This window comes from Heterodontus francisci, chromosome 25 (genome assembly GCF_036365525.1).
Source record: "Heterodontus francisci isolate sHetFra1 chromosome 25, sHetFra1.hap1, whole genome shotgun sequence".
NCBI classification, from domain to species: domain Eukaryota; kingdom Metazoa; phylum Chordata; class Chondrichthyes; order Heterodontiformes; family Heterodontidae; genus Heterodontus; species Heterodontus francisci.
Genome location: NC_090395.1, coordinates 67,025,049 through 67,048,227, shown reverse-complemented (window position 1 = coordinate 67,048,227; position 23,179 = coordinate 67,025,049). Strand labels below are relative to the sequence as shown.

Genomic DNA, 23,179 nt, shown 5'->3' with positions numbered 1-23,179 from the left:
GGCATTGCCAGATCTGGAGCCAGTGTAGGTCAGAGAGAACAGGGGTGATGAATGAACAGAAACTTAAATTAAAAATCAGTCACAAATTGATAATCAGAAGCTCCTTATTTCATGCCTCTTTGTTGTAGCCAGTATGTTTATTTGGTGTATTCCATTTGAATCTAATGTATGATTTATAAAACTTTTGGCGTTGTATCAGACTCTATAATTGAACAGGGCAGTTTGTTCTGTTTAGTGGGGTCACTGTTCACTATATTTGAGATACACTGATAGCAGGTCAGTGTGGGATCATGATCTTTAGTCACTAAAGGTGGGAGCTGATATGAGCAGTGCAGTTATTGACTTTATCCAACACAGCTTTAATATCCTCTTCCTCTACTGCTTTCCACCTTGATAGGGAGAGAATAAAATGAGCACAGCAATAGGCATAAATTGGTTGTCTTTATAAATTGAAAGAGAATGCAAAAGGCAGTCTGTAAGATGCACAATTTTATAGAATAGGACATTACTCCATTGCATAATGGTTAGATTTCACTCTACTTCTCATTGGCCATAGTACACAATAGAGGCTGGTATACCAAGGGAGTAGTTACTGCTGAGTAATACATATAGGTGCCCCTGCCCGGTTGCCATTAGGACATCAGAACTGAACTTGTCCTAGTGGAGGGACACACTGGGTTTAGAATGCTGCCCTTTCTGCTTGGGGACATGGATTCCTAACCAGCCCAGGTGGGAAGATGAGAGTCTCATTTCTTCATTCCCCTCTCGCCAGAGTCACCAAGTGAGCCTGGACAATGATTTGTCAGCAGCCGCGATGCCCTCTATGGTCAAATAGCCGAATTCCAATCTTGGCCTCACATGGCATTGACACACGTCCACTTCCACAAAGGGTAGTAGATCAAAGGCTGATTTTAGCATCCGTCCCGAAACCAAGGGCACTGACGTCAACGGTAGCATCCCCACCTGGCACCGGGCTAGGATCAACTGACTCAGCCCAGATGTGTAATGAACTAGAGATCTTCCTGATCTGAATGGTTCAGCCACTCAGTAGATACTCTGGACAAGTGAGGTCTCTTCCCTGCATTAATGGTCTGTATTTGCAAAGGAAGCAAACCTGTGGGCTGCAAATTTACCAGGAAGATAAATTCTGCTTAAAGATAGCTTTCTCCCACAAGTAACTTAGTTGAGATTAGCAAGTTCTCCTCTTGGTAAGTGACCTCAAAGAGTGAATTCTAACCCATCTAACTGTTTATGGGCGCAATGATCCAGCACATTGGCTGCCCACTTTAAGCAATTCAGGAGTAAGCAGGGAGCTTGCTTTCTGCATAGTTTGATTTTACAGGGTATTTTCTTTCTATAATTTTAGATACAATGTGATTCATATATTGGGAGTTTGGATTGAGAGGCCCCCCCCCCCCCCCCCCCCCACATTAGCCTCACCCCAAACTCTTGGGTCCCTTCATTAGCTGGCCAAGTAAATGGAACTGTCTGTTTGATCTTGCTTGGTTTTAACCACACTGCGATGGAGCAGGGCACATTACACCATTCAGTTTTCCCCCACCTCCGCACCCACCTTTTTTTTTCTCCAATCGGTTGTCTCCATGGGCAGGGACCTCAGTCAGGTGTTGGATATCCCAGACCTGATGTTTTATCTTGTTTATCACTTGCAGAAATTAGGTCTCGAGAATTCCAGGAAGGAAGGCCGGTCAGTGTTGCAGACCAGTTCTGAGGGTAGCCACACGGGACAAAGCAAGCAGGAAGCAGAAGCCGAGAAGCAGAACAAAGGTATGATCCTCCGGAGATCAGTGGGCATGTGCCCTGCGTTTAGTATTCAGATTTATGAAGTCTGGGCTAAGCTTGCTTCTTTTACAACAGCATCTTAGATAACATCATCCACAGCGTGAACACTGAGCCAGAAAGCTGCCAGTTCTTCAATGAAAGCTTAAAAAAAAAGATGCTATTTATTTCAAATCCCCATTGTATTGGTCATATTATACTTTGTGACAGCAACACTGCATCTTTTTGGGAGATACAGCACTGAAACAGGCCCTTCAACCCACCGAGTCTGTGCCGACCATCAACCACCCATTTATACTAATCCTGCACTAATCCCATATTCCTACCACATTTCCACCTTTCCTGTATTCCCCTACCACCTACCTACACTAGGGGCAATTTATAATGGCCAATTTACCTATCAACCTGCAAGTCTTTGGCTGTGGGAAGAAACCGGGGCACCCGGCGAAAACCCACGCAGTCACAGGGAGAACTTGCAAACTCAGCACAGGCAGTACCCAGAATTGAACCTGGGTCGCTCGAGCTGAGAGGCTGCGGTGCTAACCACTGCGCCATTGTGCCGCCCTAAAGGAAGAAAGAGCAGTACAGAGTTAGAAAGGGGTAGCGAGCGTATTCCAGAGCTTGGGGCCCAGGCAACTGAAGGTACCGCTACAACGGTGGAATGATTGAAATCGAGAATGCTCAAGAGGCCAGAATTAGATGAGCACAGGTATCTTGGAGGGTTGTGGGGCTGGAGGAGGTTACAGAGACAGGGAGGGGCAAGGCCATGGAGGGTTTTGAATACATGGATGAGAATTTGATATGTATTGCTTGACTGGGAACCAATGTGGGTCAGTGAGCACAGGGGTGATGGGTGAACGAGACTTGGTGCAAGTAAGGACATGGGCAGCCGAGTTTTGGATGACCTGACGTTTTTGAAGAGTAGACTGTGGGAGGCCAACCAGGAATGTGTTGGAATATTCAAGTTTAGAGGTAACAAAGTCATGATGCGCTGAGGCAGGGATGAAGTCAGGCAATGTTACAGAGGTGGAAATAAACAATTTTAATAATACCCAGGGATGGCTTTACATATAAGTATCGGGTGATGTTGTGATCTGTGGCTAATCTTGCCTCTGAGTTAGAAGGTTGTGGGTTCAAGTCCCGCTCCAGATATTGAGCCCATAATCTAGTCTGATGCTGCAGTGCAGCACTGAGAGAGTGCTGCATTGTTGGAGGTGCCGTCTTTGGGATGAGATGTTAAGCCAAGGCCCTGTCTGCCCTCTCAGGCGGACGTAAAAGATCCAATTGCATTATTTTAAAGAACAACAACCACTTTGCGCTTGTAAATTGCTTTGGGATGTCCTGAGGACATGAACGGCACTATATAAATGCAAGTTTTGCACTCGCTCTCTTTCTCTTAACTTCCCTATCACTTTCTTTTTCTTTTTCTTTGCTGTTCTTTCTTTGGCATCTGTGTATTTAAATATGTTAATGTACTTCCAGCCTTTCAGAAGGATCATTACAGGTGTAGTACTTAGTAAGTTATCGTATCTCTTCATACCAAAATGTGGCAACAGAAAAGGGAAAGTCACCCTGTACAGAATCCTTCAATATTTAAACATAATAAATACTCTCACAGTAGCATTGAGTTCTTCCAGCCTTTGACTGATAGAGTGCTGTACATGAGATTACACTATTGGGTGGGAGAGAAATGGGTAGAGAGGTTTTAGTCCACAGAAGCAGTGTCTCATACCAGGTGAATTCTAGTGTGGTGTGAATGGTGCACGTCGAGAGCTCTGAGACCAGACTGTCACATCCCAGCTGAAGGACGATGATGCCCTGCTCACTGCAGTGACCCCTGATTAACAGCACACTTGTGCTCAACAATCAATGGCAGCTGTGAGCTAGAGTAATGTCCAATGAAAGCTAAATCCACTGTGGCAGCTTATAATAAGCACATGAGTGGGCGCTGAGCTGCTCAGGATCAATGGGGCATCTGACACGCTTTCACTCGCCTCTCACGACTGCTCTCCATCCTTATCTTCGTTGTTAAGCCCCTTGAGAGATTTGCCATGTTGAAAGCATAAAATGCATGTTGCTGTTGTCATAGTTGCTTCTTGAACTCATGTGTGCTATTTGCTACAGTGGCCCTTGCTGGTAACTTATTGCGCAAGTCTATTATCCTTTGAAAAAGGATTTGCCCAACTTTCCATTGTACTGCCATCTTATTTTTATTACCACCCTCTGGTATTTGCACCCAAGAGCTGTTGCACTTTAACCATTGGGTAGGAGAGAAATGGATAGAGAAAGATCTACTCCACAGAGCAGTGTCTCATACGAGATCAATTTCTAGTGTGGCGCATGGCAATGAAATGCCTGCTTGTTTAACTGTAACTATGCTGGAATAACCAAAATCACCCTGGTGAAAAGGTAGTTATGGTGTTGATCTGGCTGTTCCCTGAAAGTTATGGCAAACAAGCAGAAGGAGCTCAGTAGAAATTCACCCTCAATGTGTTTGCGTACTGGTCTCTTTGTTAGGTAACTTCAACATTGCATTGACAGAGTTTCTCTAACCTATATTCCCTCTTGATTCTACAGTAGGTGTCGTTCCTCCAAGGACCAAATCACCTCCAGAGGATGTTTCTCCGTCTCCATCTTACCTCACAGTTCGGAATAGTGATAAAGCGAATTATGAATCTCAGACACGAGTAAGTGCAAAGGAGGCATTTACTCAATCCATCAGCTTCCCGCCCCCACTCCGCTCCCCTTTGACAGTTCATTTTTTGTATTTTACTAAAAGTTGTTGCCAAGTTTTGAAAATAAAGGTAACGATTTAGATAGTTCCTTTAAAACTAACCATCCACTTATAGATAGTGCTGAAGTTCATCAACAGTGCAATAGTGAGCCACCGGGAGATGCAAAGCTGCAAAATGTAAACATGCTCAAAAGAATCATTCCCAACTTTGACAGGATTGTGGTCTTTCTGATACATTTGCGAGACTTCAAATATTTCTGGACTTTTTGTCCTATGCTTAAATCACAGTCAAACATAGAAGTGTTTTGCAAATCAGTCTGTGCTGTCAGTCATCTTGAACAACGTGAACTTGCAGACCAGATACTGGACATATTTTATTCATGAAGTTAGTCATTAAAGTTTGCGCTATTTATGGGGAAATGAAGAGGTATTATGTTTATTAATGGAATATGGACTGTGCTTGAAGGTTGTACTGTACACCCAGGCTTTCTTTCTACTATCTGAGGAATTTATTTGAGATTAATATGTAGACTCTGTATGGGCCCAGACCTTTTGTTGGCATCCAAGCGTTATAGTTGTAATTCATAAAATACAGCTCAGAATTGGCAGGTATTTCTGACAGCAACTCTCCTGTTCTTCAAGATTGTCAGCATCTGACGTTCTTAAGGGGCTTGACAGGATCGATGCTGAGCAAATGTTTCCCCTGGTGGGGGGGAATCTGGAACATTGGGTCACAGTCTCTAAGGGGTTGTCCATTTAGGACTGATGTGAAGAGAAATTTCTTCATTAAAAGGGTAGTGAATAGTTGGAATTCTGTACCCCAGAGAGCTGTGGATGCTCAGTCATTGAGATAGACGTCGATAGATTTTTGGGTATTAAGGAAATTAAAGGCATAGTCCAGGAAGGTGGGGTTGAGGTAGATCAACCATGATCTTATTGAATGGCAGAGAAGGTTTGAAAGCCAAGTGACCTACTCCAGCTCCTATTTCTTACAGTCCATGTAATCCAAAGAAGAAACAGATGAACAGAAACAAATTGAAAGCCTTTGTTACAACAGGGTGAGGAAGGGGTCTCAGGCTCCGCTCTGGCCCCTTTCCTGTTTTGGCTTCAACAGGGTTTAACTTTTAAAACAGTGTTTTTAGCTTCACCTCAGTGAGTCCTTGCTCACTGCTCTCTAATTGTAATTGTAAAGGAACCAATCAGACAGGCTTTCTTAGATTCAAACAGGAAAGATGTAAGTTTATTAACCTTAACACTCTAACTCAGTTAACATTACTAAAAATACATGACGCAACCACGCTAGCATTCATACATGATAAACACACACACAAATAGATACAGAGGGGGAGAAGGAATTAAAGGGGAAGGGTTTGGAGTAGTAAATGGAATTCAATTACTGTCTTTGGTTTGGATGTAAAGACCTTGATTGGAGTTAAGTCTTGTAGCTCGCGTTGGGGCCCAGTGCAGACTTTCAACTTGTTTTGCTGGTACTAGAGGCTGCAGGGGTCCTCTGTCTTGAGGCTTAAGTTGCTTCTGTGGGTCCTGGAACTTTGCTAGAGAGAGGGAGAGAGAGACAGACAGAGAGAGAGTGGTGTTTTCTTCTTGAAGTTCAATTGCAGTCTGCCCCAAACCTTTCTGTGAGGCACAATTCAATCAATTCTCAGGTTGGCCAGCAGATTAGTCATGTGACCAGCTCTTTGCTTGAAACAGCATCGCCAGTGAGGGTTGTTGATTCTTCAAAGCTTGCTAGATACACTCCGTGGGTGGGTGGAGTGCTGGCTCTTACACAGACAATGACTCTCAATGTCTTTTGATCATCACTATTGACAAAACCCATTTGGCTAATTGAATCAGGGACCACTCCCATTGTCTCTCTATGCAACTGCCTTTCAGAATGCAAATGTGCAGCCATGTTTTCAGCCATTCAGCTCTGTGGTCTTTTTAAACAAGTTATGTTCAATGTCCAGTAAAAGTTCAAATGGTGTTCCATATGACGAAATCGATATGTTTCCATTTGGCAGGTGTGGTTTCGTCAAACCTTTGGTCCCCAAATCCAATAACATCATGATGTGAATAGCAGCTTGTGAGGATGATTGCACAATGATTGAGACAAATATGGAGCCCGATCTTACAGTAGAGTTAGTTGAACATTTGCTGTTGAAGTGGCCCTACTGAAGGAGCTGGAATGGCACAGTGCCTAGTGCATTGCCTTCCATCTCCCATACTTTGCTTCAAGCACAGCCCTGCCAAGCAGGATGAAGGTCCCTCGTTCTGCCAGCTGAAAAGCTCCACAAAGAGATGGGTTAGCAAGATGGCTCATAGTAATGCTGGACATGGAAAATTGAAAAAGACGGATTTCAGTTGGGATACTCATGTAAGGGTGAGTTTAGGTTATCAGAGCAGTGGGAACTTCGCACTATATATGATCAAGCTAGTCTTGAAACTAATACTAAATGGCAATAGCTTTCCATTCCCCAACACTGACCTCTTCCGTTTAAACCATCTCCCAAATATTCATCCCCTCCACCCTTCCCAAAAAATGTGAACCGAAAGTGATGCAGTAACTGCAGATGTTGAGGTTAGTAACTAGATCTCTACTGATAACACACCTCTTCCATACTGCCAGATACATCTTGAGGCTGGCACACAAGGGTGGAAGTTATGTTTCAGTTGTATAAAGCTCTGGTTAGGCTGCATCTGAAGCACTGCATTCAGTTCTTGGCACAGCATCTAAGGAATGATTTATTGGCACTGTAAATTCACCAAAATGATACTGAGACTAAAGGGAATCAAATTATGAGGACAAGTTGCATAGACTAGGCTTGTATTTCCTTGAGTATAGAAGTAAAATAGGTGATATAATTGAGGTGTTCAAGATAATTAAAGGACTTGATAGGGCAAACAAGGAAATTATTTCCTTTGGTAGGGGAGTCCAGAACCATGAGGCATAACCTTCTAATTACAGCTAGGCCGTTCAGGGATGATGTCAGGAAGCATTTTTTCTCCCCATTTCTCTCCCCCAAAAAGCTGTAGAGGCTGGGGGGTCAATTGAAAATTTAAAAAGTGAGATTGATTGATTTTTGTTATAAGGGTATTTTAAGAGACGTGGTGGTTAGATGGAGTTAAGATACAGATCAGCCACAATCTAATTGAATGGTAGAGCAGGCTCGAGGGGCTGAATGGCCTACTCCTGTTCCTATGTTCCCCTACTGAGTTTTCTTGTTATAGAGTTGAAAAAAAATTGCAGACAGAAAGGTAGCGAAATGATTTTACTGACTTATTATTTTAACTATTTGACGAGACTTCATCCATCATTGAAGCTACTTGGGCTGGTCAAGTTGACCTAAGTGTTTGACATGAGTGACTGCTGCTTGTTTTCACTGGCTGACTCCTCCTCTTGACTATGGGGACTTCTTGTGTTCTGTAAAAGGAAAGATCAAAAAGTGGCGTGTATCCCAATGACACAAAATCCAAGATGAGTGTTGAAGAACAAGCTGAGCGCATGAAGCGTCACCAGAACGGATCGCTACGGGGATATACCAAGAGGCGGAGTCTAACCCTAACATCTGGCCAGCTCATAGCTGGGGATTCGAACAGCCCAAAGACCATTGTCCGGAGAATCACGGTACGTTATTGGCTCACATCACTTCAGTGATAACACTCCATGAAAGGATCACCTTTTACTGTCCTTTCATTTCAGGGACTAGGAAGGATGAAAATCTCCTCCCTCACAGATAAGTTAAAGGGTTTGAAGTGAAATGAGTTGTCGCCTTAATCCAATTTCTAGCTTGTAGCCCCATCAGTCTACACATAATGATGTTGAATTAGCAATCTCATTCGCCGATCACAAGGGTGACTAGTATTGGAAACAGAAAGCTCACAATAGTGTATAGAGGGAACTCTTTCAAGGTTGGGGTTTAAGGGACGTTGTTGAGATAGAGAGTAGAGGGAGTTTTACTTTACATCTCTATACCTGAGTGTTTGACCTTGATACTCAGGGGTAGAAGGAGAAATAAATTTCATTCTTCACTTTGATAAAGATTGTTAAATTTACCATAACCTGTCTTTTATTAGTGACCATATCAGTTACTTTCATCACACTGAAGTCGCTTTTTACACCGAACAATTTTTAGGAAATTGGAACTTGTCAGATATTTTTTGTAGGATCTGAGTTTTAAACAGATGAAATGTAATATTAGCAGTTACAAAGATAGAAATTAACATAATGCTGTGCAACTGCCTAACTGTCTTGTATCAAATTACTCTGCGCTCTTTTAACATAGACAATATCGTTTAAACAGGTTAACTACTGTTTTAAACTAGCCCAGAGTAATTTGGGGCATCAGCAGTTGTATAGAAAACAGCCTTTCTAATTTCTCTTCTGTGATCTACAGCTGTGTTTGTCTCAGCTTTAATCAGGAGCCTGTTCATGGTGCCAAGGAATTTGCCTCTCTCTGCCTCTTGTGTGTTCATGATATTACCTGCTGGTCTTGGTAGCCATAGACAGTCAGCTGGTAAAGAGATAGTGTATTGACTGTGAGGCCAACTGGTTACTGTTCTCAACTTCCTTCACACTCTGATGGCTGGACAAAGCTAGAGCACTGGCACATCCCAGTTTTAACTGAAGTCCCGGTGATGAAAAGACTTGCAATTGTATAGCAAGAAGCTTTTTCCCAGAGTGGGGGATTCAATTACTAGGGGACATGAGTTCAAAGTGAAAGGGGAAATTTTTAGGGGGGATATGCGTGGAAAGTTCTTTACGCAGAGGGTGGTGGGTGCCTGGAATGCGTTGCCAGCGGAGGTGGTAGATGCGGGCACGATAGCGTCTTTTAAAATGTATCTAGACAGATACATGAATGGGCAGGAAGTAAAGAGATACAGACCCTTAGAAAATAGGCGACAGGTTTAGATAGAGGATTTGGATCGGCGTAGGCTTGGAGGGCTGAAGGGCCTGTTCCTGTGCTGTAATTTTCTTTGTTCTTCACGACCTCAGCATATCTCAAAGTGCTTTATAGCCAATTTTGAAGTGTAGTCACTCTTGTATGAAATGTGGCAGCCAATTTATGCACAGCAAGTCCCATAAACAGCAATGCAATAATAACCAGATAACCTGTTTTTAAAAAAAAGTAATGTTGGTTGAATGCTAAATATGGGCCCGGACACTGGGGAGAACTCCCCTACTCCTCTTCAATATAGTGCTAAGCGATCTTTTACATCCACCTGAGAGGGAAGATGGGTTTAACGTCTCATTCAAAAGGCAGCACTCATTCTACACTGAGAATGACGACCTGGATTTTTGTGCTGAAGTGACTGAGTGGGACTTGAACCCAAAACCTTTAGACTCAGAGGCGAGAGTGCTACCCACCCAGTCGCAGCTGCACCACAGTTTAACATGTCCAAAGCTTTGGCGATTCATTGTCTTTCAGATGAGACGTTAAACCAAGTCCTTTTCTGCCCTCTCAGGTGGGTGTCAAAGATCCTATGGCATTATTTTGAAGAAGAGCAGGGAAGTTCTCCCTGGTGTCCTGGCTGATATTTATCCTCAATCAACATCATGAAAACAGATTACCTGGTCATTCTGACATTGCTGATTGTGGGATCTTGCTGTGCACAAATTAGCTGCCGCGTTTCCTACATTACAACAGTGACCACACTTCAAAAAGTACTTAATTGGCTGTAAAGCACTTTGGGACGTCCTGATGTCATAAACGATACAATACAAATGAAAGTACTTTTTTTCCGTATGCGTATGCAGATTGCTCCCATTAAACTACATCCACTGCCAATCACACTCTTGTCTGAACACAGAGAAACCATCTTTTGCCCAGTCCCATTAGAACCCCCATCACATTCAACAGAAAATATCAATATGCTCCAATTTACCGATTTTAAAAATAAATAATTATTTTGGTGAATTTTTTTGGGTTGGTAATGCTGTCATCTTCCAAGGAGTTACAGTTTGTTCCTTGTGGTTTTTCCCACTCAATCCAGGTTCCTCGGCGTAAGACCACAGAGGTCGATATCTCTCAGCTGGAGGCAGCTGTCAGAGAGGATTATGCGGGAAAGTACCACGAGACTCCCAGGGAAGAGATTGCACGACTGAGGAGGATGGATCTGGAGCCAGAGCACTATTCAGTGGATATCAACAAGGAGGTGTGTGGTTGAGGGGGCAGATATGCACTGTGGTGAGCTACTGTCGGAAAGAAGTGTTAGGGGAGTGGGAAAGTGGAGGGGGTGAGTACCTGGGGGAGTGCACAAGCAGGTTATTGCAGATATGTAAATATTGACATAGGCCGTTAGACTGGCGAATTGCATTTATTAAACACTTCTCATATCCTTGGGATATTTGGTGTTGACAGCCATAGATTTACTTTAAAGTGTACTTTGTAGGCAAATGCAGCAATGAATATGCACAGCAAGGTCCCACAAAACAAGACTGAGATAAATGACCCATTGGCCTAGTATTAGTGGAGGGCTAAATGTTGGCCAGGAGATTGGGAGAATTTCCCTGCTCCTCTTTGAATGGTGCCATCGGATTTTGCGTAGCCACTTGAAGATGGCATGTTGCAGATGGTACCCCCTCAGTGCTGCACCGAAGTATCAGCCTGCACTATGTGCTAAAGCCCTAGAGTGGAATTTGAACCCATGACGACTGAGTCAAGCTGACTAGGGTAGGGTGGGATGTGACACTGTGTAACGCTTGGACTGTATACTCCCTGATGTGCCAGGATGAGTGTGTGTAATCATGGGGAGCTACCAAGCGGAGCAAAGTTGGAGGAAGCCTTGAGGCTGAGCATTGTTCCTGACTCCATAATATAAAAATGATATAGCGGGATTAGAGGAGGAGGTTTTACAAGAATTTACGAGGATGATACAGAACTGAGAGACTATATCCATTGGGAAGGACTGCACAGACTGAGGCGCTTGTCTCTAGAAAAGAGAAGACAGAGGGGTGACCTGATGGAGGTCTTTAAATTATCAAAGAGTTTGATATGGAAGATGTAGAGATGTTGCCATTTGTGGGGAGACCAGAACTAGAGCCCATGAATATAAGATAGTCACTAATAAATCCAGTAGGGAATTCAGGAGAACCTTCTTTACCCAGAGAGTGGTCAGAATGTGGAACTTGCTACCATAGAGAGTAGTTGAGGTGAATAGTATAGATGCATTTAACAGGAAGCCAGATAAACATGAGGGAGAAAGGAACGGAAGGTTATGCTGACAAGGTGAGGAGCATTATGTGGAGCATTAGCACTGGCATAGACCTGATGGGCCGAATGGCCTGTTTCTGAGCTGTAAATGTGATGTAATTCTGTGTAAATGAAGTAAAAACTCAGCCAAGTCTTTTTGCAGATGCAAAGATAATGGGAGAATTTTTATTGGAGAATTTGTGATTGCTTTTAATTTATTTAAGTTCGTTCGCTCTGTGTCTATGTCATGCTCTGTGTTAATTGGGACCAGCTTACCTGCTGGTCACCTGTCCTTTGATGGTAGAAATGGCACAGGGACATCTGGGAAAACCTCTGGAAAGCAGCAGAGTCAATCTCCAAATAAATTGATAGGATGCCCAAACAATTCCTGTCTTTGGTGCCTGTGGATCACAGCAACACTGCAAGTTTGCTAATCCCGCTGTCCAGACTGATGGCTTTTGGGTCTTTGGCACTACCCATCAGGAACAGTGGTACTGCAGTTGTGTGTGAAGCACAGTGAGCTGTGGCAAGGTAGATCTGACCCATGCTACGCTTGACCTTGGATGTGCTTGAACCCAACACAAGATGCAAGGAGTGTTTAATTCCCCAGTGCTGACTTCATTCATTTTGATAAGTAGCAACATTTGTTTTAATAAAGCCATCTACTTGCGTCTATCCTACCCCAGATCCTTGTGCGGGCGAGACCAGGTATTGTAATGGCCTGCCTGTCTGCTCTCGTGTTACAAAGTGCATCTACAGGGCCTGTTAACTGTAAACCTTTTACCCATTCTTGGCCTAACTGATTCACTCTTGTTCAGTTGTCCACACCAGACAAAGTCTTCATCCCCGAGCGATACATTGAGATTGAACCTGAGCTTCCTCTCAGTCCGGAGGAGCTCAAGGAAAAGCAGAAGAAAGTGGAACGGATCAAAATGCTGATCGCAAAATCCAGGTACCCAATCACCAAACCGTAGGGGACCTTACCGAAGTCTAGGGGCAGCTGTATAACACACAACACTGAGCAGGTAATCCATGTTCTGCCAGGAGTCCCTGATTCACTGCTGTACGAAAACTCAACTGGTTCACTAATGCCCCTTTAGTCAAGGAGACCTAATACCCTTGCCTGGGCTGCCCTAACTGTGACTCCATCCCACACCAATGTGGACTCTTAACTGCCATTTGGAGTGGCCTAACAAGCTTCTCCATTGTATCAGATGACATCAATTCCAGATGGAGGCCCACCACCACCACTTGTGATGTCCACCTCCTGAGAATGATTTGGGATAAGAACCTGTCCTCCAGAATCCACATGATGCAATTCCACAGTTGCAAACAAGTACCGCGGTTTGTTTGAGACAGTGCATGTATATAATTTTTAAATCTTCAATTCCCCCACTGTAATTAGAATGTCAGTGCAGACTCTGCTCTTTTCTATTGACAAGTAATTTTCAACATCTAATTTGGCGTCATTTGTATGAGCTATGTACTCATTTAAAAATAGTTTCCATAGCAGGAGGGAGTTGGTGGCTTCCAGTGCTTGAGTGTTTTCCATAGCTTGTTTTCATGTTGTGCCCAACTATCTCCAGTCAGTTCCAGAATAGGGGTGAAAGCTTTAGATGGACCTTCTTGCAACCAGTAGCTCATTCTGGAATTGGGGGAGACAAGAAGGAGGATAGGAGAAGGATGGTTCATCCATTTGTAAAGCAAAGTGAACGTTCTGTTTGATGTTAGTTTGCAGAACATAGTCCCACTAACTGAAGGACTCAACGACAGTAACATAGACCCTGAGCTCCAGCTACAGGAACAGGAGAAGAGGATTGAGATCTCATGTGCTCTCGCCACCGAGGCATCAAGGCGGAGTCGGCTCATATCAGGTAACGGATGCAGTTGGGTTTCACTGGTGTTCTGGAGATTTAACGATTACAGGTTTTTGCTGAGGTGGGACAGACGTCTCCAAAATAAGAACAGAAAATGCTGGAAATACTCAGCAGGTCAGGCAGCATCTGTGGAGGAAGAAACAGAGTTGATGGGCTGAATCCTTCCGGCCCCATGGAGACGGGGTTGGAGGTGATTGTGTGGGGGGTGCGGGTGGTGGTGGTGGGTGGTTTGGGGAGGGTGCCAGGAAAATAGTGGGGAGCCCCATTGGGATGGTTCCCTGATGCATTCCTGCCTCCAGGGGCAGGGGGTGGGGATCTTCCCAGAGGTAGATGGGGAAGAAAGTCGGCAACCTGCTCCAATGAGGCGGGCAGCCAATTACACTGCCTAAGGGCCCAGTTAGGGGCCATTTTCCAATGGCGGCAGGATCTTCCCATTCCCAGAGCAGTTCACCCCCACCACCACCCCACCGTGTGCAGAGCCCACCAGCTCTCTAGACTGTCCTCCCAGCCCTGGTGGGAGGGCCATAGACAGCTCCTTTAAATACCCCCCTCACTCCTTGTAGAGCTGTGAGTGCCAGAGGACGACAACTGTGACCAGAGGCCATCCTGTTGAGGGGCTCCCCATCCACAATAATGGCCTGGCTGCTGTGGCCACGTTTACTTTTAACCATTTTTAGGAGTCTTCAGAGGACGTCTCCATTGTGAGGTGCCCTCGCAAGCCCCCACCTATATCAGCAGCGTCCACCTCTCCCGATGGGGCTACTGGCCCGCTACAGCCTCGGGCGCTCCGATTGGCCCTTCGGTCTGCCTCCGTCTCTAATTGGCCGCCTCTGGTAGGAACGTGCAGGCGGCCAGGACTCGGGCACCATTGGGGTCGGGACCCGTGTATGGTCCCAGTCTCGGACGCCCGACACCTGCTGGAAAAGTCAGCTCTGTTTCAGTTTGCAAACCTTTTGTCACATTTATTACAGAAATCCTGCTCCCTCCTCCCCTCCACTCCCTCAGGTTGGGTGTGAACTCCCATCGAACCTCCAGACTCCCCTCCAAGTCGCACACCATCCTGACTTGCTCATACATCCCTTTTCCCTCATCATCACTGGCTCATTGCCCTGGAATTTGCTAACTAACACCATTAACACCTGGACCATAAATACTAGCACAGACCAGTTAGGCTGAATGGACTGTTCCTATGTTCAGATTCTGTGTAATTGTGAGAGTGCCGTCACCATAAAGACAGCAGTGGTTCAAGAACAGAGGTCATTGGCATCTTCTCAGGGATGTGAGGGATGGGTAATAAAGTGGCCTGATCAGTGCTGTCCAGATAAGAGTGCAACTTTTTTCTTTAAATGACCAAATGTGACTTCAGCTTATGGAGCTAGTTTGTTCCGATGAATTTCTCTCCAGGATAGGTTATCACTTAATGCTAACGACAGAGTGATACTTTTTTTAAAAGCAAAGGTTTCTTTTTAATCCACTGCCATTTATCTAATACATTCTTGCATTAATCCTGCATCATCATGAACTTCACAGCATTGGAGGAAGTGCGTGTAGGCATCGGACATGTGTAACTGGGCAGAGCACTGAGAGAGGTTGGCTGCATGTGATTACCAGTGGAGGAGGAATTCAGTCAAACGCAACACATCTGTGGATTGGCAGCAAAGATGGGAATTTAGTTGGAGGGAGGCAGGGCATTGAGTAGCAAGCAAGCTCTGGGAGTTTCAGTGGAGGAAAGAAACAGCTCTATGGCAGGGTGGGTAGCTACAGGGGAAGTAGGGGGTTGGAACGAGGGAGGGCAGCCTGGGTGCTATCGGTCGGGGACTTCACAAAGTGGCAGAGGCTCCGTAGAGGGGAATGGGAAGGAAGCAGGGCTGCAAAAGGACAGTCATTTGTGCAGGGGAAAACCTGAATAGAGGGATGGCAGCCATGAGCGGAGGGGGAAGGTAGGACATTGCAGAAGGAGCAAAGTATGGGAGGAGGATGAGGGAATGCAGGACAGTAAAAGGGCAGATCTCTGCAGCAGGCTCGTGGGAGTGGGGTTGTGGAAAGAAAGCTTTTGCCATCATCTTTGCTTCATTTATTCCACGCTTTCATTCCATTTAGTTCCAGCACCGGGCGCACCAAGTTCTTCAACACCGCCATCATCTCCCATCTCATCACTGCCACCTCAGATTACTGACGGAAGCCATTTAATGTGTGTCTGAAGAAGTAAGCAGTCTTTAAAAAAAAAGATTCATCGTTTATAACTTTAAAAGAACTACATTTTTTTATTGTGAAGCTTATGCATTCAATGTTCACTTTGACAGTAGCACACTGGTTAATGTAAGTTAGATCAGTTTGTCACAAGGTGCTGTGAAATGTAGACGAATTTTAGTGAGTAGAGGCAGTATTGCATTTATTTTAGTTGTGTGTTTCAGAAACCCCAAGCCCCGAATAAAATATTTGACTTCCTGGTTTATTTTGAGATGAATAACATAATTTATGGCTGGAATTCTGATGGCACGCCATGGGGCCTGACGTCAGGACCAATAGCAGCTCCTGGCCCCGTGCGATCAAAAGTCATGTAATTAAGCATCACATGACCTGTGTCACATGATCGAATGTCACATGATCGAATGACCAGGAATATGTCAAACCAAAGTTGGCAACCCTAAGAACAAGGGACATTAGTACAAACTGGAGAAAGACAAGGTTGTGGGTGGACGGCGGGACCGCGGGGGTGCTTTTACCGGCAGTGGCAAATAAAGAGGTCGCCTCTGCGACCGCCACCCAATCAAGGACAGCGGTCTGCCTCTCTGAGCTGCCAGCCCAATTGGAGGGCTAACAGCTCTGCAGTCTTGACAGCACCACCAATAAAGGTGGCTGTAGCTGAGGTTGAAAGTGGAAGGAGAGGGAGACTCCATATTGAGGAACCCTCGCAGGTAGGTGGAAAATTTTTGTTATATGTTAAAGCCAGGTAGGCAGGCCCTAGTGATCGGAGGGTTGGACCCTCCAGTGGTGACAGCGGGGCCACAGGGGCGGCCATTACCACTGGTGGGCTCCTCCACGGTTCATGGAGCTTTTGGAAAGGAAGGGCCCCCCCCCCCACACCACACCAGCAAGCTGCTGGGAGGTCGCCTTGATGTAGCTGGCATGCTGATTCAGCATGCGATGGGGGAAGGGACCATTCCAAGACTTGTAAAATCCCGGAGGCGTCATAAAATGACCGTCAATAGATCAATTAATTACCTTAATTGGTTGCCCCACCTCTGGCTGTCAGGCGGCCAAGCCACTGCTCTTCCCACCTTTGATAATATCCCATGGCGGCCGGAACGTATCGGGCTTCCCTCCCGTCACCTTCCACCGCCATTTTACCGCCCCTCCCACCCCCAGCCCGTCTCCACAGGGCCGGTAAAATTCAACCCTACAATCACAAAGAACACAAAAGAATAGAAAGATTTCACGATCAGGTATGTTTAACCCAGCTTCAGGAAGGTGAGGCTTAGTCCTCAGGGAGAAGCACCGAGGCAGCTTGACACCCGGAACAAAACGCATTGTCCAACAGCGCACTTCACAGGCTGACATGAATTACCCCTCGTTCCACTTTGTGTTTCTCTCTCTCTCCCACCTCCCCTCCCCAGTTTGTGGATCTCTCTCTCTCACCTCCCCCCTCCCCAGTTTGTGGATCTCTCTCTTACCCCCCTCCCCAGTTTGTGGATCTCTCTCTTACCCCCCTCCCCAGTTTGTGGATCTCTCTCTTACCCCCCTCCCCAGTTTGTGGATCTCTCTCTTACCCCCCTCCCCAGTTTGTGGATCTCTCTCTTACCCCCCTCCCCAGTTTGTGGATCTCTCTCACCCCCCTCCCCAGTTTGTGGATCTCTCTCTTACCCCCCTCCCCAGTTTGTGGATCTCTCTCTTACCCCCCTCCCCAGTTTGTGGATCTCTCTCACCCCCCTCCCCAGTTTGTGGATCTCTCTCTCTCACCTCCCCCCTCCCCAGTTTGTGGATCTCTCTCTCTCACCTCCCCCCTCCCCAGTTTGTGGATCTCTCTCTTACCCCCCTCCCCAGTTTGTGGATCTCTCTCTTACCCCCCTCCCCAGTTTGTGGATCTCTCTCTTACCCCCCTCCCCAGTTTGTGGATCTCTCTCTTACCCCCCTCCCCAGTTTGTGGATCTCTCTCTTACCCCCCTCCCCAGTTTGTGGATCTCTCTCTTACCCCCCTCCCCAGTTTGTGGATCTCTCTCTTACCCCCCTCCCCAGTTTGTGGATCTCTCTCTTACCCCCCTCCCCAGTTTGTGGATCTCTTTCTCTCACCTCCCCTCCCCACTCTGTGTTTCTCTCTCTCTCACCTCCCCTCCCCACTTTGTGTTTCTCTCTCTCTCTCACCTCCCCTCCCCACTTTGTGTTTCTCTCTCTCTCACACCCCCTCCCCACTTTGTGTTTCTCTCTCTTTCTCACCTTCCCTCCCCACTTTGTGTTTCTCTCTCTCTCTCTCACTCCCCCCCTCCCCACTTTGTGTTTCTCTCTCTCTCTCTTTCTCCCCTCCCCTCCCCAGTTTGTATTTCTCTCTCTCTCCCCTCCCCAGTTTTTGTTCCATTCTCATTCTCACTCCTTCCCCCAGCTGCTCTCTCAGGACTCAGAGTTTCCAGGTGATTCTTTTTTTTTGCCGACCCCCACCACCCGCCAACGCTCTAATCCTCACAACCAGTAATGCAGCAGAGCGTTCCCAAATAACGGGGCGATCAGCAGGGCTCAGAGAACGCAGTTGCAAGCTAACAACAGGCGAGGTAGTACACACGTGGGAACCCTGCGTACAAGGACCGTTTCTCTCGAGTCATTTCTAGCAGCACTCGGGGGAACTAGTCACCCATTCCACTAGACTCCTGCCCAAAGCAGGAGGATTGCGACCGCTACTACTAATAGCGTTCCATTTTAATAAGGCTTGAGAAGATCCCCTCTCAAATGGCTTCCTTTCAAGGCTGAAGAGCCTGAATTTCTTCAGGTTTTCCTCATACCTGGGTGCTCATGATGTAAGAATAAGCCTCATTATTTAATCTCTATTTGTTCCTTAGTAAGGTGGTGTTGAGTGCTGATCAGCCATACATTAAGACTAGACCATTCGTTAAACGCTCTTTTTACAGCACAAGCTGTCGCCGCCATCAAGTATCACGGGTCAACGTACTGAAGGCCCCCTGAGGTATATCGACACCATCGTTGGGCGAGTTGACGACGGAACAGAAGTCTTATTAGAAGCCAACTGTCACCCAGCAAAGACCTGAACCGATGATTCCTTTGTATTCAAAGAGGGCCACTCTTTCCAAGATGCAATATTTATTAGAGTTGCTTGTTTTAGTCCTTCATGTGATATGATTTTCGTGTTTTGTTTTGTGTTTGTATACCGAATTCTGAGAAACTTGGGCCGTCACTGTAGAGTGGAGGTTCTTAAAGGGAAGGAAGGTCTATGAAGAAATGTCTTATTTTTTTAAACCCTCCCATTATATATTGGAAAAAATATTTATTACAATACTGAGTGACTTTTTTTTTTGAAAAAAGCCATTACGGGAACCAAATTTCCTTCTTAACTCTGCCAGACTCCAGCTGTAACTCTGACAGGAAAATGGAATGGGATATGCAAAGGCCCAGTAGGAACTGCACATCAGACTGGAGGCTGGTGTATCTAGTGAGATGAGGCATGTTAGCTGGAGGGTAATTGAACCCCACCGAGGAGGGCTGGGGATGTGTAGGCAGAGAAGCAACTTTGACTCCAGAAGATGGGTAACTTTACTTTTTAAAGAGCAATTCGTTTCAGTATTGGCACCAAGTGGTACCTCGGAGAAGGAGGTTGGGCAAGCCCTCCAATATTGGCCAGTTACGAGAGTTTCCACCAGCATGAGGCAGGCAAAGGAATGCTCCTTCCATGCAATTGTGTGCCCTCCTGTTGACTTTACCAGGGCTTGGCACCAGGACATGGTAGGCACTAGTGGGTATCACAGTGTAACTACTGGTGACGCTGATCTCCATTAGAGACCTGTGAGATCAGGGCAATTCTTCACTGCTAGTGATCTCACTGATGGTTGGGAGAGGAAGGGAGGGGAGATTTCCTCTATTCCATTGATTGCAGTGGACATCACATATTCCGACTGTTCTGATAGCCTATCTCGAACCTGGGTAAATGCAGTACTTGGTGCATACTCTGCATAACCAGCAGGCAGTTTCTTTACCCAAAGTTTTGCAGCTCCAGACTAGTCCGCCGATTGCTCTGAAATCCTAGTCATCGATGCAAGTGATAGAGCCTCTTGAAGGCATCCCCATGCACTGGTATCATGGAACAGCCTTGAGGCAGAGAAACACGTATTCAATCACCGGAGTAAATTGATTAAGACAAAAAAAGTCCTCCTAGACTTTCCTTCTCTTCCAGACCTGCCATTGTTACAGGTGTCACTCAGCAAATTCCCTTGGTGAAAAAGACACTCTGGAATAATCAACAATGTGCAAAAAATAGTATCTCTTCAGTCTCTGGTTTTATGTCTAATTTTTTTGTTGTTGACTATTTTGAGAAGCCTGTTCAGAGAGGCTGTAATAACCATGTAAGTTAGGTCATCTCCATGTTCAACCATTTGGCCGAGCCCATTCAATCAACAGGTACTGTATCTTTACATAATGTTGTGAGTTCTCATGGCAACAGTCCCAGCTACTTGCATTGCATTGGGTGACGCAATACAAAAATTAAGATGACTCAATTTTACAGCGGTTGTGTCAAATTCATTTGCCATTTATTGACTGACTGTTTTTGACTGTTGGCTTTTCTATAACTTGATATAGAGGCTGTTGAAGCTCCAGCCTGCTCCATGGGATATTTGAATGTAAAAGGGAATGTTCCACCACTGCTGGATTAAACTGTTGCAGGGTATGACTCTGAATTTTCTCTCTGTACATATGTTTTATTTTGTTACACCTCTGTATAAAGATGAAAAGTTTATGCCAGAACTTAAAGGCTCTGAGCTCCTTTGCCCAGTCCTGTTGTCTGTAATCTTATCATCTGAGGTTCCATTGTACGCTGACATCAGATGCGAAGCAATCGACGTGACCTCTCTCTCTAAAGTGCGACTGATTTAGCTGGTTTCAGACCGCCTTCTATTAAGGTTGGCATTGATCAGTAACGTGACTATGATCAAGTTTTGTTTTTATTGGGTTTCTTAAGGCAGTTTTCTTTTAACTGCTCTCCGACTGTCACCAATCCCTCTCTCTGCAGGATGGCGAGAAAATCTGAGTTTTAAAATGATAGCTAAGGACCGGATTGGGGCTCATCTGTGATGTCCCCTGTGATGGAGCAGTCTGCTTACACTCAGTCTTATCTCACACTTTAGAGTTTCTGGGGAAGCCACACTTGTCTGTGGAAGTAAGAGTCAGAGATAAAGGCCAGAGTTCAAGAGAGGAGGGGCAAAATTTGGACGGAAGATCAATATTGCAAGTCGACCAGAGGTTAGAAGCAGGAATACTAGTGCTTCTCTGTGCTGGTTCTGAAACGTATAGGTTATGCTGAGGACATTAGTTCTGGCAAGGCTCAGGAACAGTTGGAATACGCTCGGGGGCAGCATGATGCAGTTTAGATGCCATGCCAGTTAGCCAGGGTCACTTATCAGCTCTGGCTAATCTTACTGGTGTGATGATCTTCCAAAGTGGCAGCCCTGCTGATCTTGTATTTCAGCTTGATGCCCGTTAAATAGTCTCTGGACTGGCTGTTGAAAAGGAATTTTAAAAGGCGCTGCCTTGGCTGTGCAAAGGGTTAATCACTGGCGGGAACAGGCTCCCTCTCGGATTGCGTGCTTTCACTGGGTTTGATTTGAGGCAGCAAAGTAAGTCCTCTGGGTGGAGAAGGCAACTGGACTTCAGCCCAAAAACTCCAGTCCAATCAAACGCTTCTCACTGAGTTCGTTGCCATGAACCATGAAGTCGAACCAGAATCCTATTGTAAATAACAGATGTGAGATTGTCAGTAAGAATGGAAAGCATTGACTGCAGTTATACAACCATTCAAAGTTATTTTGAGTGTGAGGCAGTCTAACTTAGGAGTCAGCTCTGATTCTAAAGACAGTGGTGTACGCACACAGTACAGCTCCAGTCTAAATCTAGAGATACGACAAGCACTGACTTATAAACTAGACATTTCAAGAAGTGAAAGCACAGATTTCATCCGCCAGGTGGCTCCTCAACATCCAGCTGATAACGTGGCCATTTTGCATCCTGCCATGACTGCCGAATCTCCCTCCCAGCAACCTGAGGAAGATTTCCACTGCTGTCAGGGTGTGCAGCAGTCTCCTTCTGTAAAGGGATATAAAGAAACTTCTGTAAAATAAAAAATAATAACCGATCTAATGCCAATCTATATCCAGAGTGACTCTGAAAGAGTCTTCTATTGGAACACTTGCAGTGTTGCTGCTCTGAGTCTAACTCTGCCTCACCTATCTACTTTACTTCATTAGTGAAGCTGCCATACTTCAGTGATGCTAAAACGTTCTATCATTGCAATGCATTACTATGTTAATTGTCAGGTCAATTGAAAGAGGAAGCTTTATTTTTAATGAGAAATCTGAAAATTGGATCTATTTAAATGTAAGTGACTCCAGTACTAATAGCTGTATGTGGTTTCATTCTGTTATGAAGTCACTGTTAACTGTTATCTGATGAGGTTTTCTAGTAGGAGTTTGTGATTGACATGGTGTATCTGGACGCTTCAGTGTCTCATCAGGCTCATGCAGTTGTTGAGGGAGGGGAATTGGTTCCATGATGTACTGAATTGAAAGAGATTGGTCAATGTTTGGTTCTCTCATGGTTTCATTCAGAAGTATCACATCACAGGGGCCCTGGCTCCTTCACTGGCACAAACGATGGTGGGGATACTGGAGCGAGAAATCAAAATAACCAGGGATGAAACAGGGCCATTAAGGGGACCACAGAGGAGACCAGGAACGCCCCCACGCAAGGGTGCTACACTGGGCTGGGGGATGTGACCCTGGCCAAAAAATGGCAAGACAGGTGAGTGGGGGGGAATGTGACTTGGCATGTGGATGTGATCTGGACATTGGAACAAGGGAATGATCCAAACTTGGTTGGGGGGGTGGGGGCGGTGATGGGTGGGTAGGGGTAGGGTTGTAGATTGGGTTGAGAGATGTGAATATGAACTGGGGAAGGAGACTAGACTGGGAGGTGAGATATGGGATGGGGGGGGTCAACAAACAGAACAATAATTGACTTGTGGCCAGTGAAGTCAAGCCAAGCCAGTGTGTGAGAGATACTGTCTGGAAACACAGAATTAAACTGTAATTTTGGCCATTGTAATGTTAACCAGTGACTAAATCCAGCAGCTCTGTCTTGAAGCACTATCCCGTCCTGTTCATGTTCATTTGCACTTTGATTCTGGCCTCACTTTCTACTAAATTAAAATCCCTGAAATACTCCGTGCAGGCAGGTCGACTGGATTTGCCTTATTCTGACCACCTTCTCCAAACACTATAGCAAGCTCAGTGAACATAGAAGGTCCAAAAACAATTTCAATTTGATTTAGTTCAGCAAAGCACACCCTTAAGCAGGCTCTATCCAGGAAA

At 45.5% G+C, this 23,179-nt stretch overlaps 1 protein-coding gene across 11 annotated transcripts in view; it reads left to right on the top strand.

Moving 5' to 3' along the window:
* Positions 1-22,708, top strand: part of plekha6 (pleckstrin homology domain containing, family A member 6) — a 307,598-nt gene extending 284,890 nt beyond the window's left edge. For 6 of the 11 annotated variants that reach the window (XM_068057429.1, XM_068057425.1, XM_068057426.1 and 3 more), the window contains 8 exons: positions 1,671-1,785; positions 4,375-4,484; positions 7,962-8,156; positions 10,523-10,684; positions 12,540-12,673; positions 13,453-13,595; positions 15,699-15,803; positions 18,716-22,707. In XM_068057429.1, coding sequence (XP_067913530.1) covers positions 1,671-1,785; positions 4,375-4,484; positions 7,962-8,156; positions 10,523-10,684; positions 12,540-12,673; positions 13,453-13,595; positions 15,699-15,799 — 960 coding nt within the window. In that variant the 3' untranslated portion in view covers positions 15,800-15,803; positions 18,716-22,707. Of the gene's footprint in view, positions 1-1,670; positions 1,786-4,374; positions 4,485-7,961; positions 8,157-10,522; positions 10,685-12,539; positions 12,674-13,452; positions 13,596-15,698; positions 15,804-18,715 lie in introns of all 11 variants that reach the window. The other 5 variants (XM_068057421.1, XM_068057422.1, XM_068057423.1 and 2 more) reach the window with 2 other exon arrangements.
* Positions 22,709-23,179: the final 471 nt, after the last annotated feature.